The sequence below is a fragment of the Microtus oregoni genome, unplaced genomic scaffold, assembly GCF_018167655.1.
Source record: "Microtus oregoni isolate MIOR12 unplaced genomic scaffold, Mior012 000004F_ref0000308, whole genome shotgun sequence".
Taxonomy (NCBI): domain Eukaryota; kingdom Metazoa; phylum Chordata; class Mammalia; order Rodentia; family Cricetidae; genus Microtus; species Microtus oregoni.
The window spans coordinates 14,924,627-14,939,734 of NW_024543063.1; the positions used below are offsets into that span (position 1 = coordinate 14,924,627).

The 15,108-nt window shown below is 48.4% G+C and overlaps 1 protein-coding gene across 3 annotated transcripts; it reads right to left on the reverse strand.

The window, feature by feature from the left end:
• Positions 1–4,125: 4,125 nt before the first annotated feature.
• LOC121447565 (aspartyl aminopeptidase) lies at positions 4,126–14,648 on the reverse strand. 3 transcript variants are annotated; one of them, XM_041650879.1, is made up of 15 exons: positions 14,610–14,648; positions 13,720–13,813; positions 13,549–13,637; positions 13,340–13,453; positions 12,989–13,114; positions 12,691–12,821; positions 12,399–12,474; positions 12,181–12,288; positions 11,274–11,351; positions 9,566–9,649; positions 8,465–8,625; positions 8,073–8,112; positions 7,872–7,973; positions 4,854–5,021; positions 4,126–4,271 (listed from the first exon to the last, which is right to left on the reverse strand). In XM_041650879.1, exons 2-15 carry the CDS (start codon positions 13,805–13,807, stop codon positions 4,221–4,223), a joined length of 1,416 nt encoding a protein of 471 aa, XP_041506813.1. In that variant the 5' UTR covers positions 13,808–13,813; positions 14,610–14,648; the 3' UTR covers positions 4,126–4,220. The 3 variants fall into 3 exon arrangements, with proteins under 3 accessions (XP_041506813.1, XP_041506812.1, XP_041506811.1); XM_041650878.1 differs by lacking the exon at positions 14,610–14,648 and adding an exon at positions 14,343–14,493; XM_041650877.1 differs by lacking the exon at positions 14,610–14,648 and adding an exon at positions 14,196–14,331.
• Between the last annotated feature and the right edge of the window lie 460 nt (positions 14,649–15,108).

The window sequence follows — 15,108 nt, forward strand, 5'->3', positions numbered from 1 at the left end:
TAATGGACATGACCCTCACCAGCGCTTGTCACAACCACACTTAGCACTGACAAACTAAAATGTTGGTACTTGGAGAAAAAAAATGTATCAAACAAAGTTTTAGCTAAGAAAATAGAAGAATTAATAAATCTTAGACAAAGAAGGGAAAGAAGAAGAAAGTAGAGCAGAAAAAAAGAACCAGGAAGAAAAGGAAGGAGGGGGAAATAATGAGGGGAAGGTAGGAGAAGGTAAGGATGGGGAATGGGGGGAAGGTAAGGAGGGGGAATGGGGGGAAGGTAAGGAGAGAGGAATGGGGGAAGGTAAGGAGGGGGAATGGGGGAAAGGTAAGGAGGGGGGATGGGGGGAAGGTAAGGAGGGGGGATGGGGGAAGGTAAGGAGGGGGAAATGAGAAAAAGGTAAGGAGGGGGAAATGAGAAAAAGGTAAGGAGGGGGAAATAACAAGGGGAAATTTAACAGAAGCAAACTTAAACAGATGACTTTATAAAGAATTTGAAAACAAATATGAATGCCTACATGAGCAATTACATGAAATTTCTGAAATCGATCCCTTTAGAGGCAGAGGCTTAAGCACACCTCTTTCTTCACAATAAAGTTATGAAAGGATTTCCCAGAACAGCGTTAAATCCATATGCTTTGTCAGAGAGATTCTACAGTCTTCCATAAGTCCCAATGTTATTAAAATTTTTCAGAACATTAAAAAGGAAAGTCTATAAAGTAATCATAACATTGATAACTGAACCTGATAGCACAAAAACTGTAAATTAATTTTATGAATGTAGATGCAAAAACCCTAAATAAAATACCATCAAACAGAAGCAATGGCTCAGGAAATAAGCTGGCCCTTGTAGTGCAGGTCAGTAGTCCCAGCTGCTAGAGGCTGAGGCAGAACTCCAAGTTCAAGGCTGGCCTATGCAACTTAGTCTTTGTTTCTAAAACAAAGAGGTCTGGAGAGATGGTGCAGAGGGTGAGAGTGCTTGCTGTGCAAGAGAGGACCTGAGTTCAAATCCCTAGAATCCATGTGAAAAGCTGGGTATGGTATGTGTGTGCTTTTAAGTCCAGCACTCAAGGGCAGTGAGACATCCTTGATCCTTGAGACAGGAGGATCGCAAGGTCTTGTCTTCAAGTTCAACGAGAGACCCTGCCTGTCTCAAGGAAAGAAGGCCAAGTAATAGAACAAGGAACCAATCTAACATCTTTGAATGTACTCCACGGAAACCAAACCAAACAAAAAGTCGGATCATACATGGTGATGCTGCCAACCTTTTTTTTGTTGTTGTTTTTAAGTGTGTCTCACAGCTATAATTTTTTTTTTTAAAAAAAGAAAAAGCTCCAGGAGCCTTTCGTCTGAATAACTATACACATAAAACCAGTCAGAGAAGTCACTAAGAATATATGGTCATGTTTCATTATTTGCCTTTTGGTCTTTCATCTAAGTACATTATACATTCTTTAAGTTAGACATTTACTTTGGTCACAATGCAGCCCAAATGTGAGTAACAAATAGTATCTTTTATCTTCCCTCCATAGTTCCATAGGTAGGAAAAAATGTCTCTTTGTCACGTATTTGGCCATGGCTGTTTCACACACTGTAACCTTGTCTTCTGAAAGCATTATTGAACTATAGCTCATCCAATTAGAGCAATCCTAGGTGTCCTGATCCCATGGGTCCCTAAAGGTGAGGGAGGGTGGCAAATGGCAGGCATGAAGGCCACTGAAAGGCGTCTTCAGCAGACTGAGGACCACTGGGGAACTGCGTAGACAAATCTTGTTGACGGGACAGGACAGCAGCTCCTTCCATTACAGCCAGAACGTCACTCACAGTGGTTTGAATGAGCAATGGTTCCAAAGGCCAAGGTACCAAACCACTGGTCCCCAGTTGGTGATGCTATTTGGAAAGGTTATGTAGCCTTTGGGAAGAAGTATGTCACTGTGTGTGGGCTTTAAGCCTCATCTGTTTGTCTTTCTGCTTATGTCTGTTGAAATGTGATCTCCCACCATGATGAATTATCCTTCTGGAACCATAAGCCCCCAAATGCTTCCTTCCCTAAGTTTCTTCACCATGATAGCATCATAGCATAAAAAGGAACTAATACACTACCCATCACAGCACAGCTCTCAACCATGACAGTGGCCTGTTTCTTGTTGCCTGGGTGGCTCTGGTAAGGAACCACTAGTGATGAAGTCATAGAGATCCTTTTCTGAGCCGAGTCACACTACAGACCACCATAGAAACCAGACCTCTCCAACTGTCAAGCTACCTTTCAAATGTGAAGTCCTTCAACAGCTGCCAACTATAAAAAAAAATCTATGGTTCACACCCATCTCAGAATTTCAAAAACCTGTTTGAAAAATTCACTACCTATGGCACCAAAGTCATCTAGTTTGCCAAGGGTAAAGCTCTCATGTATCCTTCCACTTACCTCCAGCCATGTGGGTCACACAGCCACGAATTTAAAAATATTTAGTCTGACAAGCTTTTGAGCTATTTAGTCCACTTAATTCTTTTTTTGGTTTTGCAATTGTATGTACTGTATATACACTGCTGTGCATGTGGTGTGTGCATCTGTGGATTGGGGGTCAGGGGACATCACTATCTCCCTACCTTATTTCCGCAAGACAGGGTCTCTCAGAGACCATAACTAGGCTGGGGCCAGCACGCCCCAGTGATTCTCCTGTCTTTACTCCTACGGCACTGGGGTCGCAGCATGTCTGATTTTTTTCACATGGGAGCTGAGATCGGAACTCAGGGACTCATGCTTTATCAGCAAGTGCTACCCACTGAGCCACAGCTCTATTCCTCAGTTCTGTAATTTCTTTTTACATAGCAGATGGTGAAATAGTCTGCTTATCCTGTTTTTGTTTTATTTCTTGAGAAAGGTCCTAGCCTCAAACTGGAATTTCTGGTCTGAACCTCCCCAGTGAGTACTGGGGATGCAGGCATGCACCATCATGCACTTGGCTTAAGCCTACCATCTTAAATTCTTCATCCTGATTCATCCCCCTCATCACTTCTGGTTTTAAATTTTTAAATTTACCATCACCTTTTTATTATAAACCGACTTACATGCATACAAAATTTGAAACAGTGTAATCAATACCCACATTCTCTCCAGTCAATACTTTTCTAACCAATCAATAAGTCTGTTTATATAGCACACACATACATATGGTTTTGCTGAATCATCTTTTTAAAAAGATTTTTATGTGTATGAGTATTTTGTATACATGTATGTCTATACATGACATGGGTGTTCATGCAGTATCCATGTAGGCCAGAAGAAGGGTACTGGATCCCCTGGAACTGGAGTTAGATGGTTGGGAACTAACTTGGGTCTTGTTGTTATTTGTTTGTTTTTGAGACAGGGTTTCTCTTAGTATCCTTGGATATTCTGGAACTTGCTCTATATACCAGGCTGGCCACCTGCCTCTGCCTCCCAAGTGCTGGGATTAAACGTGGGAGGCACCTGTTGGCATGCAGTCAGTGTTCTTAACCACTGAGATATCTCTCCAGTACCATATTCTAACCTCTTAAAAGTCTACATCAAAATCACAACGAATGAAAGTGCTTTGAGAAGTGGGAAGCTGGGGCTGGAGGGATGGCTCAGTGTTTACTTGTGTTACTCCTTTTTTTTTGGTTTTTTGAGACAGGGTTTCTCTGTAGCTTTGATGCCTGTCCCGGAACTAGCTCTTGTAGACCAGGCTGGCCTCGAACTCCCAGAGATCCGCCTGCCTCCCAAGTGCTGGGATTAAAGGCGTGCGCCACCACCGCCCGGCTACTTGTGTTACTCTTGCAGAGGGACTGGATTCAGTTCCCAGCATCTGCATGGTGATTCATAACTGGTTACAGAAGAATCAGGGCTTCTTCTGGTCTTATGGGTACTAGGCACACACACACTCACACACATAAAAAGGAGTGGTGTGAAGTCCTTATAAACAGGTGAGATGCAAGGAGGGACAACCGAACAGCACTTACCTGAATTTTAAGTACAAGTACATTCAATTCCTTAATTTTATTTCTAGGAATTTATTCTTTACTGCACCCCAACCTTCACCTCTGCTCTGATTCCAGAGGCTCAGGTCAGGCTCAATCCCCACCAAGCAGCTTCTGAAGAAGCACAACAGAGCTGGGTGAAAATCCACTTTAATAATCCAGCTTCAGCTAAACTGAGACCTCCCCTTCGGTCCCAGGGGTGAGAGAAGGCAGGCCTTGCCAAGAGAGCTCAGTCCACTAAGAGGTTGCGGCTGACAGAGGGGAACAGCTCAAAGAAACCCTGAAACGAGAGGCAATGGAACTAGGAGTTAGTGAGTGACCAGATAGCGATGTCCAACCGCTCGCCTCCCATCACCTTCAGTTCTAGGCTCTGTTACTATAGCGTCAAGGGTCTATGCTTAATGTCTTCTCACCCCTCAGCTCGTTCCTAGACAACCTTTCTGAGGCCATGAAAATGAGGAATGGTGTGGCTTGTGTAAGTGTCCTTAAAGGTCCATGTGTTAAAGGCTTGCTCACTAGCCTGTGGCATTATTGGGAGGTAGTGGAACCATTAAGATGTGGGGCCTGAAGGGAAGAAGTTAGGTGCCACTTGGGATAAAGCAAACTTTTGAGGGGATACCCTCACTTACAATCTCAGGGAGCAGATTCCTCTACCACATGTTCTTGCCATGACACTCTGCTTTATCACAGGGCTTAAATTAACAAGCCAACTGACCGTGAAATAAAGCCTCTAAAACTGTGAGCCAAAACCCTGACTTCTTATAGACTGTTTATCTCACTTAGTTTGTAGAGTGATTCATAGCCAACAGCCCCAGCAACAGGGCTAGCCACTTGATGGAGGGGAGGCTCAGGTGGGAGTTACCTTGAAAAGGGTGAGGCTCTGCAGAACTCCAGTGGTACAGGCTGTCTCCCGAATAGAGTGCATGGCCAGTTGGGGGCTACCTAAGTCCAGCACCCGAAGCCCCAGTCGAGAAGCCAAGATAGGTCCAATGGTGGTACCACAAGGGGAGTCGTTCCGGACCATGAGGTCCTGGAGAGAGGAGGAGAGGCCATAAGCTAAACACCAGGTATGCCCATTAAGATCAAGGAAGAAGCTACCCCAGGGACACAGGCTGGAAGATGATCTAGTTCTATGTCTTCAAGCATTTAAAAATACTGTTTTGTTACTCTTACACCCAGCCTGAACACTCAATAGACCAAGGAAAAACACTCAGCAGCTTTCATGTTCTATAAAACACTGCTGGGCTGGGGATGTGGTTCATCTGGCTGAGTGCTTGCCGAGCAGGAGCGAAGCCCTGGATTTGGTCCCCTGCAGTGCACACTTAGGCTTGGAAGTGCATACTTGTAATTCCAAGACTTGGGAAGTGGAGGGATCAGGAGTTTAAGGTATATTCTACTACACAGTGAGTTTGAAGCTGGCATGAGCTACATAAGACCCTACCTTAAAAAACAAGGAAATTATAATATGATGCTAGATTTTAAGATTCCTTTTTTTTTAATATTTATTTATTTATTATGTATACAATATTCTGTCTGTGTGTATATCTGCAGGCCAGAAGAGGGCACCAGACCTCATTACAGATGGTTATGAGCCACCATGTGGTTGCTGGGAATTGAACTCAGGACCTTTGGAAGAGCAGGCAGTGCTCTTAACCACTGAGCCATCTCTCCAGGGCCAAGATTCCTTTTTTAAAGTATAAAACAGAACTATAAAATATAAGCCAATTTTTTTGTCAAATGGAAATTACAATACTAACTCATGATTTAAAAAAAAAGTTTTTTTTTGGGGGGGGCTGGAGAGATGGCTCAGAGGTTAAGAGCATTGTCTGCTCTGTCAAAGGTCCTGAGTTCAATTCCCAGCAACCACATGGTGGCTCACAACCATCTGTAATGAGGTCTGGTGCCCTCTTCTGGCCTGCAGGCATATACAGATAGAATATTGTATACATAATAAATAAATTAATTAATTAATTTAAAAAAAGTTTTTTTTCTAGTTGCCAAATCTAAGAACAAAAATGAAAATATGAGGCTGAAATTTCTTACTGTGCCAAAAAGCAAGGTAACTTTTAAGAGTCCTATCGCAGGGCATAGGAAAGAACTCTCACTGGTCAAAGGCATGACAACTTGAGCATCACTCATAATAATTCTGTGAACGGCACTCAATCAATGAACATTCATAATTTGATAGTAAAAAGTGAAAGCAAAGAAACTAATTTATAATGACATTTAGGATAAAACTCAACCTTGAAAAAGGGAAAGTAAACAATTATCTTGTTTTAAGTGTGTGGCAGGCATGTGCTGTGGCACACATATCAGAGGACAACTTACAGGCATGAGTTCTCATCTTCCACAATGTGGGTCCCACATATCAAACTCAGGTTGCCAGGTTTTGTGGCAGGTATTTTACCCACTGGGCTATTTTGCTGGCCCAAGAATCAACTTACAATAACTAATCAGCCTGGATGATGAGAGGCAGGTTCTACCTCACAGAATGGGAAGGTTCAAAGAATGGGTGAGGAAAGGTGTACCAGAAAATTCTAATGCAATTGCTGACTAAGCAAGGATTATCAATTAGTGTTAAAAAGGGGGCTCACTGCTTGAACAGCATCTGTCTAGTCAGTGTATGAAAAGAGGTAACAAATGTATCCAGTGATTTAATTTTACAAAATTTAAAATAAATGCACAGGAAGAATCAGGAAGAATATGTAAAACTCTGATGATACTTTTCTTTTTTGGAGACATGGTCTCAACTATGCATCCCTGGCTGGTCTGGAACTCACTTTGTAGATCAGGATCAGACTCACAGAGATCCATCTGCCTCTGCCTGAGAAGTGGAGTGCTGGGATTAACGGTGTGCGTACCACTGCCTGGAAAGCCCTATTTTTTAAGACAGAGTCTCATGTATCTCAGGCTGGCTTTGAACTTGCTATGTGGCTAAGGATGATCCTCCTGTCTCCATTTTCTATGAGCCAGGGTTACAAATGTGTGCTACCACACCTGGTTCAAATTTTATTTTTTCATTTCTATTTGTATTTTCTAAAGTATATATGCCATGGTTCTGCTGTAAGCTATTAGGGAAAAGCCTACAATGTCTTCATACCTTAGAATATAAATGCTCTTCCAGGGCCCCAGAAGTAAACTGGCCTGGGTGAGCGTCCTCTCTTATCCTGCCTGCTCTCAGCCCTGCCTTCTCTCTCACGACCAGGCTAACTCATTCTCATTCCCCCCTGTGATTTTTCTATCTGTTCCCTCTGGCTGAGATGTTCTTCCTCTGGACCTTCCCAATGTCCTTCTTCTCAGTGTTAGTTCTCACTTCCTCCCAGAGGCCTCTCTGTGAGTAGAATGATCTGGCATTACATGGGGCAAGATAGAGACAAGGAAGCAAAAACAGCCCTTGTCTAGTCCTCCCTCCACCAGAACTTGTGTGCTGTCTGCTGATACAGGAATATGTATGTCCACACAGTGTGACAGGACAGTGGTGGGTGATTTCATAGCCAGAGGAAAAGTGGACAGTTGGGGTTCTAGGCTCTCCAGTCCTCAATATTCCTTCTGGGTTGGGGTACAAGACACAGGGAAAGTGGATGTTAGGAGGAAAACAGAAAGGACTAACCTAGGTGGCGAGAGTAAGCCTTACAAAAATCAGTAGTGCAGGGATCATTATCACCCCATTTCACAGATGGGGACACTAGCACCCAGACAGCCTAGCAAACTAGGCTAAAGACACCACAACAAAAGCAGCCATGTAGCTAGCTCAGCACCCAAAGCCCTGGAACTCCCTCCACTGAAGCCCACCTACTTGCTCCCCACTCACGGAGCACAGCAGTTTATGTCTTCATCCTGCTCCCTCCACCAAGCCTTCCCAGAAAAGATACACATTCACCTGCAGGGGCACCCCAACTTGGCTGGCCACCTCTCGAATCAGAGCCTCTGACACTGCGTTAGAGGCATAGCGCTGCTTGCTGTTCACCTTGATCACAGGACCCTGGGAAAAGTCAAGGGGGAATGGAGATGACATGTGACCCAGGGGGAACCACATTGGCCAGGCCCAGCCAGGCTACCACATCCTTAAAAGCTTCTTTACCTTATGGAACAAGGGCCGGTGGTTTTCTTCATGCTTGTCCCTGTGGGAGGTGGGAAAGGTCAGCACCACACCCTGTAGTGGAGGCCTGTCAACATCCACTCCCCTTCCAAGGCAGATAGCACTAATGGGTTATAGCTTTCTTTCCCACCCAATCCTGCAGGTCCCCAGGGCATTCAAAACAAACATTTAGTCAGATTCTAGCCACAAAAGGAAACAAGCTATCTAACACACATACCAGGCTTAGGCTTTCACTAAGTCTGGCCTAGAACAATCAAAAGGAAGACCCCTGGAACCTCCCAGGAGATGGAGAAAGAGACAGGGCCAGGAATCAGCCTCTAATTGGGCTATGCTTGGGTCTCTAGCAGTGAGTACTGTCTGATAGGAAGACTCACGCATAGTTTGGGTGCACAGCATGGGCCATGTCTGCACTGATCATGAAGGACTTAGGTATGGCTTCCTCGAAGGCGGTCAGACGCTGAGGTGTGGCTGAGATGCGCCGCAGTACCAGCTCTGTCAGCAGAGATTGTGCTCCTTGAGCACTTTCTGACCCCACCTGGGGACAGCAGAGGTTTTACTCTGAGAGTCAGGACACGGAGGTCAGTAAGAGGAGCCCAGTGTTGAGAATGGCTCAGGATCCTCCCGAGTCACATGGTGGGATTGGTATTGTTAGAATCTTCCCTATGCCCACCCAGGTCATTACTGATCATCTGATGACAGCGGATTGGGTCCAGATCAATTCCCAGTCATTTACAGTCTAGAAATAGCACTTACTGATAGAATTTCCACTCTGGTCCCCAATACTTACATCTAGGGCTCAGCAGGTAATCACCCTGGGTAATTTCTCTTGATGTATTTGACGGAGACTGTTAACTATCCATGATACCTTCATAACAGAAGGCCCAAGCCATAGCTACACAACTAACTACCCAGCTAGAGCCATCATTCCAAGTCTTCTCTGCAGCTAAATGTGGTCACATTAAGTTCTGTGAATGTAAGTACTAATGAATTTCATTTCTGGACCACACTCTGGAAGACACAGGCATCTAGTCTCTTTGCCCGCTCCCTTATTGCTGACTAGATGTAGACAAGATAACCAGAGATGGAACAGCCAAACACCCAGAACAACAGACCAAAGACCTACCCCAACTGCTAACTGCTCCTAGGGAGTAACAGGAGAGAGAACTAGCTATCTGTCAAGCTCCACGACAGCAGCTCGGGTTACAGCCAAACACACAGCTGAGGACCCACTATGTTCCAAGCTACAGACCCGAAAGGATGATCTGTGCAATGCTCCTGTCCTTGGGGTAGGGATGTAGCAAGGAGCACAGAAAAAAAGGGGTATGGAGTCCAGTTAGAGCCAAGGAAACAACATGTGCCGGAGAAGCACCGGCAGCTCTCCTGTCCCCATCTGAGTGGGCCTGACTCACTCTGAGTGTCTCTGAGGTAGTTACTGAAGACTCCAGAAAGGGACCTCTGCCCAGAGCCCCACATACCTCTTCATTGTCGTAGAGTGTGATCATGCGCACATGTGGCTCCCTGGCCAGGGAGGAAGGGGATGCACAGGAATCAATCAAAGCCTGGATGGGAAAGGAGACAAGGTCATCATCCCTGCCCTTTGCTTCTTACAACTTATTCTGCTAGTACCTGGGAGTGGCATGCTGTCCTGCCAGTGAAGAGGCTGAGTGCTGTGGGACAATGGTCTTGTACCCTGTCACTTATATTGTATTGCTTTAATAAAATGCTGACTGGCCAGTAGCCAGGCAGGAAGTATAGGTGGGGCAAACAGAACAGATTTCTGGGAAGAGGAAAGAGTCTGTAGTCAACACAGAAGAAGCAAGATGAGAATGACTTGCTGATAAAAGGTACCAAGCTACATGGCTAACACAGACAACAATTATGGGTTAATGCAGGATGTAAGAGTTAATAAGAAGCCTGAGGTAATAGGCCTACCAGTTTATGATTAATGTACTCTGTGTGTTTCTTTGGGACTGAACGGCTGCACACCTCTGTCAACAGCTGGGCTTTCAGCAACCTTTCTCTTAGGCACTGCCTGGCAGGGAAGGACTTTTCTAATGGGATAAGTGATCCGTTCACTGCGCACTTGGCTCCCACACCTTCCCTTGCAGAAGGCAGGACAATGCTGAAGACAGAGAGATGATGTAAATCCTGGGAGGATGTGGGAGAATTGTTTGTAATCTGTCAATCATGTTTTAAATAAACGCTGATTGGCCAGGCAGGAAGTATAGGTGGGAAAACCAGACAGGAAACAGAAACGATGCAATAAGAACAGGAGAATTCTGGGAAGGAGGAAGTTGATTCCTTCCACTCCTGCCCAGACTACCGAAGCAGCAGGATGTGATCTGCCCCACTAAAAAAGGTACTGAGCCACATGGCTAACGTAGATCAGAAAAATGGGTTAATCAAGATGTGAGAGTTAGCCAGTGAGAAGCTAGAGCTAATGGGCCAATCAGCTTATAATTTATGGAGACCTATGTGTGATTTTCTTTGTGGCCAAACAGTTGTGGGGTACCGGGCGGGACAAAAACCCCAACAACAAGCAGGTTCCCATTCATGTTACAGGAGGACAATTATGAAGACCAAGCAAATTGATGGGCTTCATTAACAACAGCTCTAGAGATGGCCATGAACCTAGCAGCAGGGGCCCCAGGTCTACAGTAACTACCCAAAGCCCATCTTCAACCATAAGTTAGGCAGGGAAAAGGCAAGGTAAAAGGCAGAGGAAGAGTAAAAGGCTGAGAAATGGCCTGAATAGGGTAGAGAGGAAGTGGAGAACAAGAAGGTGAGCATGAGGTACAGACTGTCCTATGAGATCCCAAGGAACACTTAAGTCAGAGGCAGACTGAAGGACGCAGAAGGAAGAGAGAGATGCTGGTGTTCATGGTGGCAAGGACTTTCTTTTCAGGTGGAGGTTGTTAATCTGGAGAAAAGTAGCAGACTGGGGTATGAGAAGACATCATGGCACACCTGTCAGCTTTCCCATACCTCAGCTCCTGGTCCCAGACCAGCACAGAAATAGTGATGCCAAGGCTGCAGCATTTGGGCCCTTCCCAGCCAGTTGGGTGAAGGCCTGGTTAAGTAGCCATCTCTCGCCACCCCTGGGCTTGAGGTTAGCCCCCATCTCAACTCCTAATTCCCCACCCCTCATGGGTGCGGGCTGCCTGGAGTGCTCTGGCTCCTCACCTGCAGGGCGCAGAAGCAGCTATGCAGGTTGTCCAGTCGAGGAGCAAAGATAAACTCTTCATAGGCTCCACCCAGGACCTAGAAAGACAGGACCAACACCCTGACCCAAGTGCCCAGGCCCCTCACCTATTTCACCGTTCCCAAGGGCCAAAGCAACTACTCCTGACTGTTGGCTTAGGAAACTTCTTGCTGTTCAGCTGAGAATGAAGGCCAGGAAAGGGTAACCTACAGCATCTACCAGTGGGGGTACACACCTTTAAAACAGCACTTGGGAGGCAGAGGCAGGCAGATCTCTGAGTTCGAGATCAGCCTGGTCTACAGAGCAAGTTCCTGGATAGCCTGGGCTACACAGAGAAACCCTGTCTCAAAAAACAAAACAAAACAATACACTAAGTAAAAGAAAGAAACCAGCTAACACAAACTTAGGATTAAGATTTAGCAGTTCTCTCCATTAGCAGCTAAGAGGCATTAGGCCTCTTGCTCTCAGAGGCTCACAGCTAGCATAGGTCAAAGCAGACAGGACCCACTTCATATCTCACACATTCTGAGGATCCAACCCCCCTAAAAATGAGAGCTCCAAGGCTCAGATTTCTGCTTCTGCCCCTTTCCCTAGAGAAAGATCTGGATTCTGGCTTTGTTTTCAAAGGTTCAGTCCTAGGGCACCAGGACTTCTACCCAGTTCCGTCCATTGTGTTGCAGGATCCGAAAGGTCCCCACACCCTAATCAAGTTCCCATAGGTGGGTCTTGGGGGAAAATGGTCTGCTTATCTGGGAACCACTGAAAGCAAAATCTCCAAGGAAGAACAAGAAGGAGACTAACAGAGGGGCTAAACACTTCAGGGGCTATGCTGTGGTTGGCGGGGACCCTGGAGGACCCCACCCACAGAACCCTAGAGCAACTCCTTACTGCAGGCTGAGTGTCTGCCAGGCACAGCTCCATCTCCACGATGTTTTCAGGACTCAGTCCCAGGTGGGTACAGAGCAGGGACATGAGGACTGAGTGGTGCCGTTCATCCTGTAAGGCAGAAGATGCTAGAAGGAGGGCCTGCTCATCTCTTTGCCCTTCCTAGGGGACTGGTCTGTTTCCACTCTGCCCACCCTCCCAGGAGCAAGGGAGCTTCTTACAGCAGCGCTGACAGGTCCTGGCTCAGGAGTCCCTTTTTCCAGCTCTTCCTGAACCGCTGTGGCGAGAATAGGCACTCTGTGGGGAAATGGGTTGAGAGAAGGGAGGGAGGCAGTCATGAACTTAGGGCTCTCCTTGTCCGTAAATTTCCAGTCTACTCCCCAAGTGTATAGAAACTAGATTCCAAAAGTGGAACTTGATTATGGCCATTAAGAGGTGGTCTTCTGGGTCCCAATGGGACCCCTGTCACCTCATGCCATATCCCACCCCTCACAGACCTTGGTATAGACTCACAGGTGCGTCTCTGTGTTGGGCCCAAAGTTCTCATTGATATTTCTCTGCAGGTGGATGGCCAGATGCGGGATGCGCAGAATGGGTCGCTCCACATGTACAAGCCTCTGCTCCAGGCGACCTGAGGTAGGGCACTGTGGCCAACAGGCCAGGTCAGAACTGGGCACCTCCCGAATCCAATTGATAACCAAGTCCCCCCCTTCCCATTGGGACACTTCACTGGTACCCTGAAGGAATGTGATATTCAATCTTCCAGCTGCTGAAATGAGAACCTCCCCAGTTCCTAGGCCCTCTATACCACCTTGATAATGACTCGTCCAGCCAAGGTCAGGTCCCGGTCAAACCACGTGCTCCAGATCCCACCACCGTAGGTCTCCACACCAACCTGGTGGAAGCCCACCTGGCTTCGTCTAGATTTGCGTTTCACCTGAGCATTGAGATGAGAAGAAAACATCTGGATGACAATGTCTGGAGGAGAGACTCAGGCGACCATCAAGTTATACAGAGCAAACATGGCTGGGAAAGTGTCTGTGAGGAGGGCAAGGGGCAGTCTAGCATCCTTCCTGCACCTGGGGAATCTCACTTTCAGAATCTCTCCATTCCACACTGCCCCCGCACCTCCCTTCAGGCCAGCAGAGCCCCAACTCCTTACCCGGAGGCAGGGACTGTCCGTATGCGCCCCAATGAGGCTGAAGCCATTGCCAGGAACATACTGGCCCCCCACAGCAAAAGCAATGATGGAGGAGGAGTTTCTGGTTAAGAAATACTGGAGAAGAGAGTGGAAAGACAGGGGTGTGAGTTGCTTAATCACGTGGAACACAGGAATTTGAAACAGCCTCTGCCTCCAAACAGTCCCAGTACCTTGTTTTCTGGTAAGATATCCCAGCCCTCTGTTTCCTTGAGTTCACGGAAGCCAGCCTGAAGGAGCCGGCTGCGGCACTCAGCCACGACTGTAGAGAAAAGGTTCTCTCATAGAGATGGAAGTTGGTCAGGTCACTCCCACTCCTAGCCTCCCTAACCCAGGACACCTACCGTGGAAAGGAGACGGACTCCGGTTCACGAACTTGAGAAGCTCCCTGGCTGTGGCCTGGATTGCCTCTTTCCGGGCCCTGCCGTTCATGGCGACCTACGGGAGGAAGGGGCGCTCAAGCTGATACCAGGTCTGGACCACGCTTTTCCACCCGAGCTCCGAGTGTCCAAAGCCCTCAGAAATGAGAGCTCCGAGGCTCGGATCTCTGCTTCCGCCGCCCCTTTCCTACAGACAGGTCCGGATTCCTAGCTCGACCGCTCGGTGCTCAAAGGTTCAGCTCCAGGGCAACAGGACTGCCACCCAGTTCCGCCCCTCGGGCTGCAGGATCCAAAAGGCCCGCCCCCTAAACCCTACCCCACGCCCCGCCCCGCCGGGAAATCACGATTCGAACTGAAACTCCAGCTCCGGAGCGGCCATCAAATCTGAAAACGCCACTAGCCGGCGCGCCACCGTCTCCGGAACCAAAGCACTGCTTCACCTGTCCTCCCACCAAATCAGTCATCGGACACCCTTTCCGGCCCCGGGAAGGTCAGGTCACCGCGGAGGGGTTTCAATTTGACTATGAAACCGGAGTACGCTCCGCAAGGGCACGCGGCCGGCGGTCGAGCTGGCAGCGGCCACCCACCTGCATCGCCCCACCACCTTCTCGAGGGGTCGGCCTTCGGCCCGCCCCTGTCTCTCCGCTCCTCCCTTCTCGATCAGGCCTCGCCCTCGCCGAGCTGCGTGCTCCGCCTCTCGCCAGGCCGCACCGGGTCTCCGCCTCTACCAGGCCTCGCCCCGCCCCCGCGGCTCCGCGAGCTCCGCCCCTGTCGGGCTGCAGTCGGGGTCCGCCCCCCCCCCCCCCCCCCCCCGCTCCGCCTCTCGCTCAATTCCCGTCAGGCCTCGTTCTAACCCTGCGGACGGCTCCGCTCCAGTCTGGCCGCGCCCCGCCCGCGCTACTCCGAGAGCTCCGCCCCTGTCAGGACGCGTTCCGGTTCCGTTCCCGCCTCTCGTGCCGCCTTCCCCAATCAGGACGCCTCCTAACCACGTGGACTACTCAGCCCAGTCAGGTCGCGCCCCGCCCCCAAGGCTCCACTAGCCCCGCCCCGTCAGGCCAACCCCCTCCAGGCCCCGCCCCCGCTGCTCCTCTAGCTCCGCCCCGTCAGCCCTGCCTCGGCAGGCCCCGCCCCTACCAGGCTTCTAGTCCCGCCCTCATAGGGCGGAGTCCTACTGGCGCTGACCGCTCCTCTCTTCTCTTTGTCAGCAGCATTGAAACTCCTGGAGCATCCTAGACAGAGCCGCCCATTGCGGCAGTAGGGCCCTCTAGCGTCCCGGCGGTGTTAGCACAGCCGTTGACCTGTGGGTCCCTGAGGTATAATAAAGAGGGCTCCCCACAACCACCCCTATAACAG

What these genes read in the sequence shown, in the direction of transcription:
- LOC121447565 (XM_041650877.1), bottom strand. Translation starts at nt 14,219, where the DNA reads ATGACTGATTTGGTGGGAGGACAG. An exon ending in CTGATTTGGTGGGAGGACAG is followed by an intron (nt 13,814 to 14,195) that starts GTGAAGCAGTGC and finishes TTCCTCCCGTAG; the next exon opens with GTCGCCATGAACGGCAGGGC. An exon ending in GCTGCTTCTGCGCCCTGCAG is followed by an intron (nt 9,650 to 11,273) that starts GTGAGGAGCCAG and finishes TTTCCCATCCAG; the next exon opens with GCTTTGATTGATTCCTGTGC.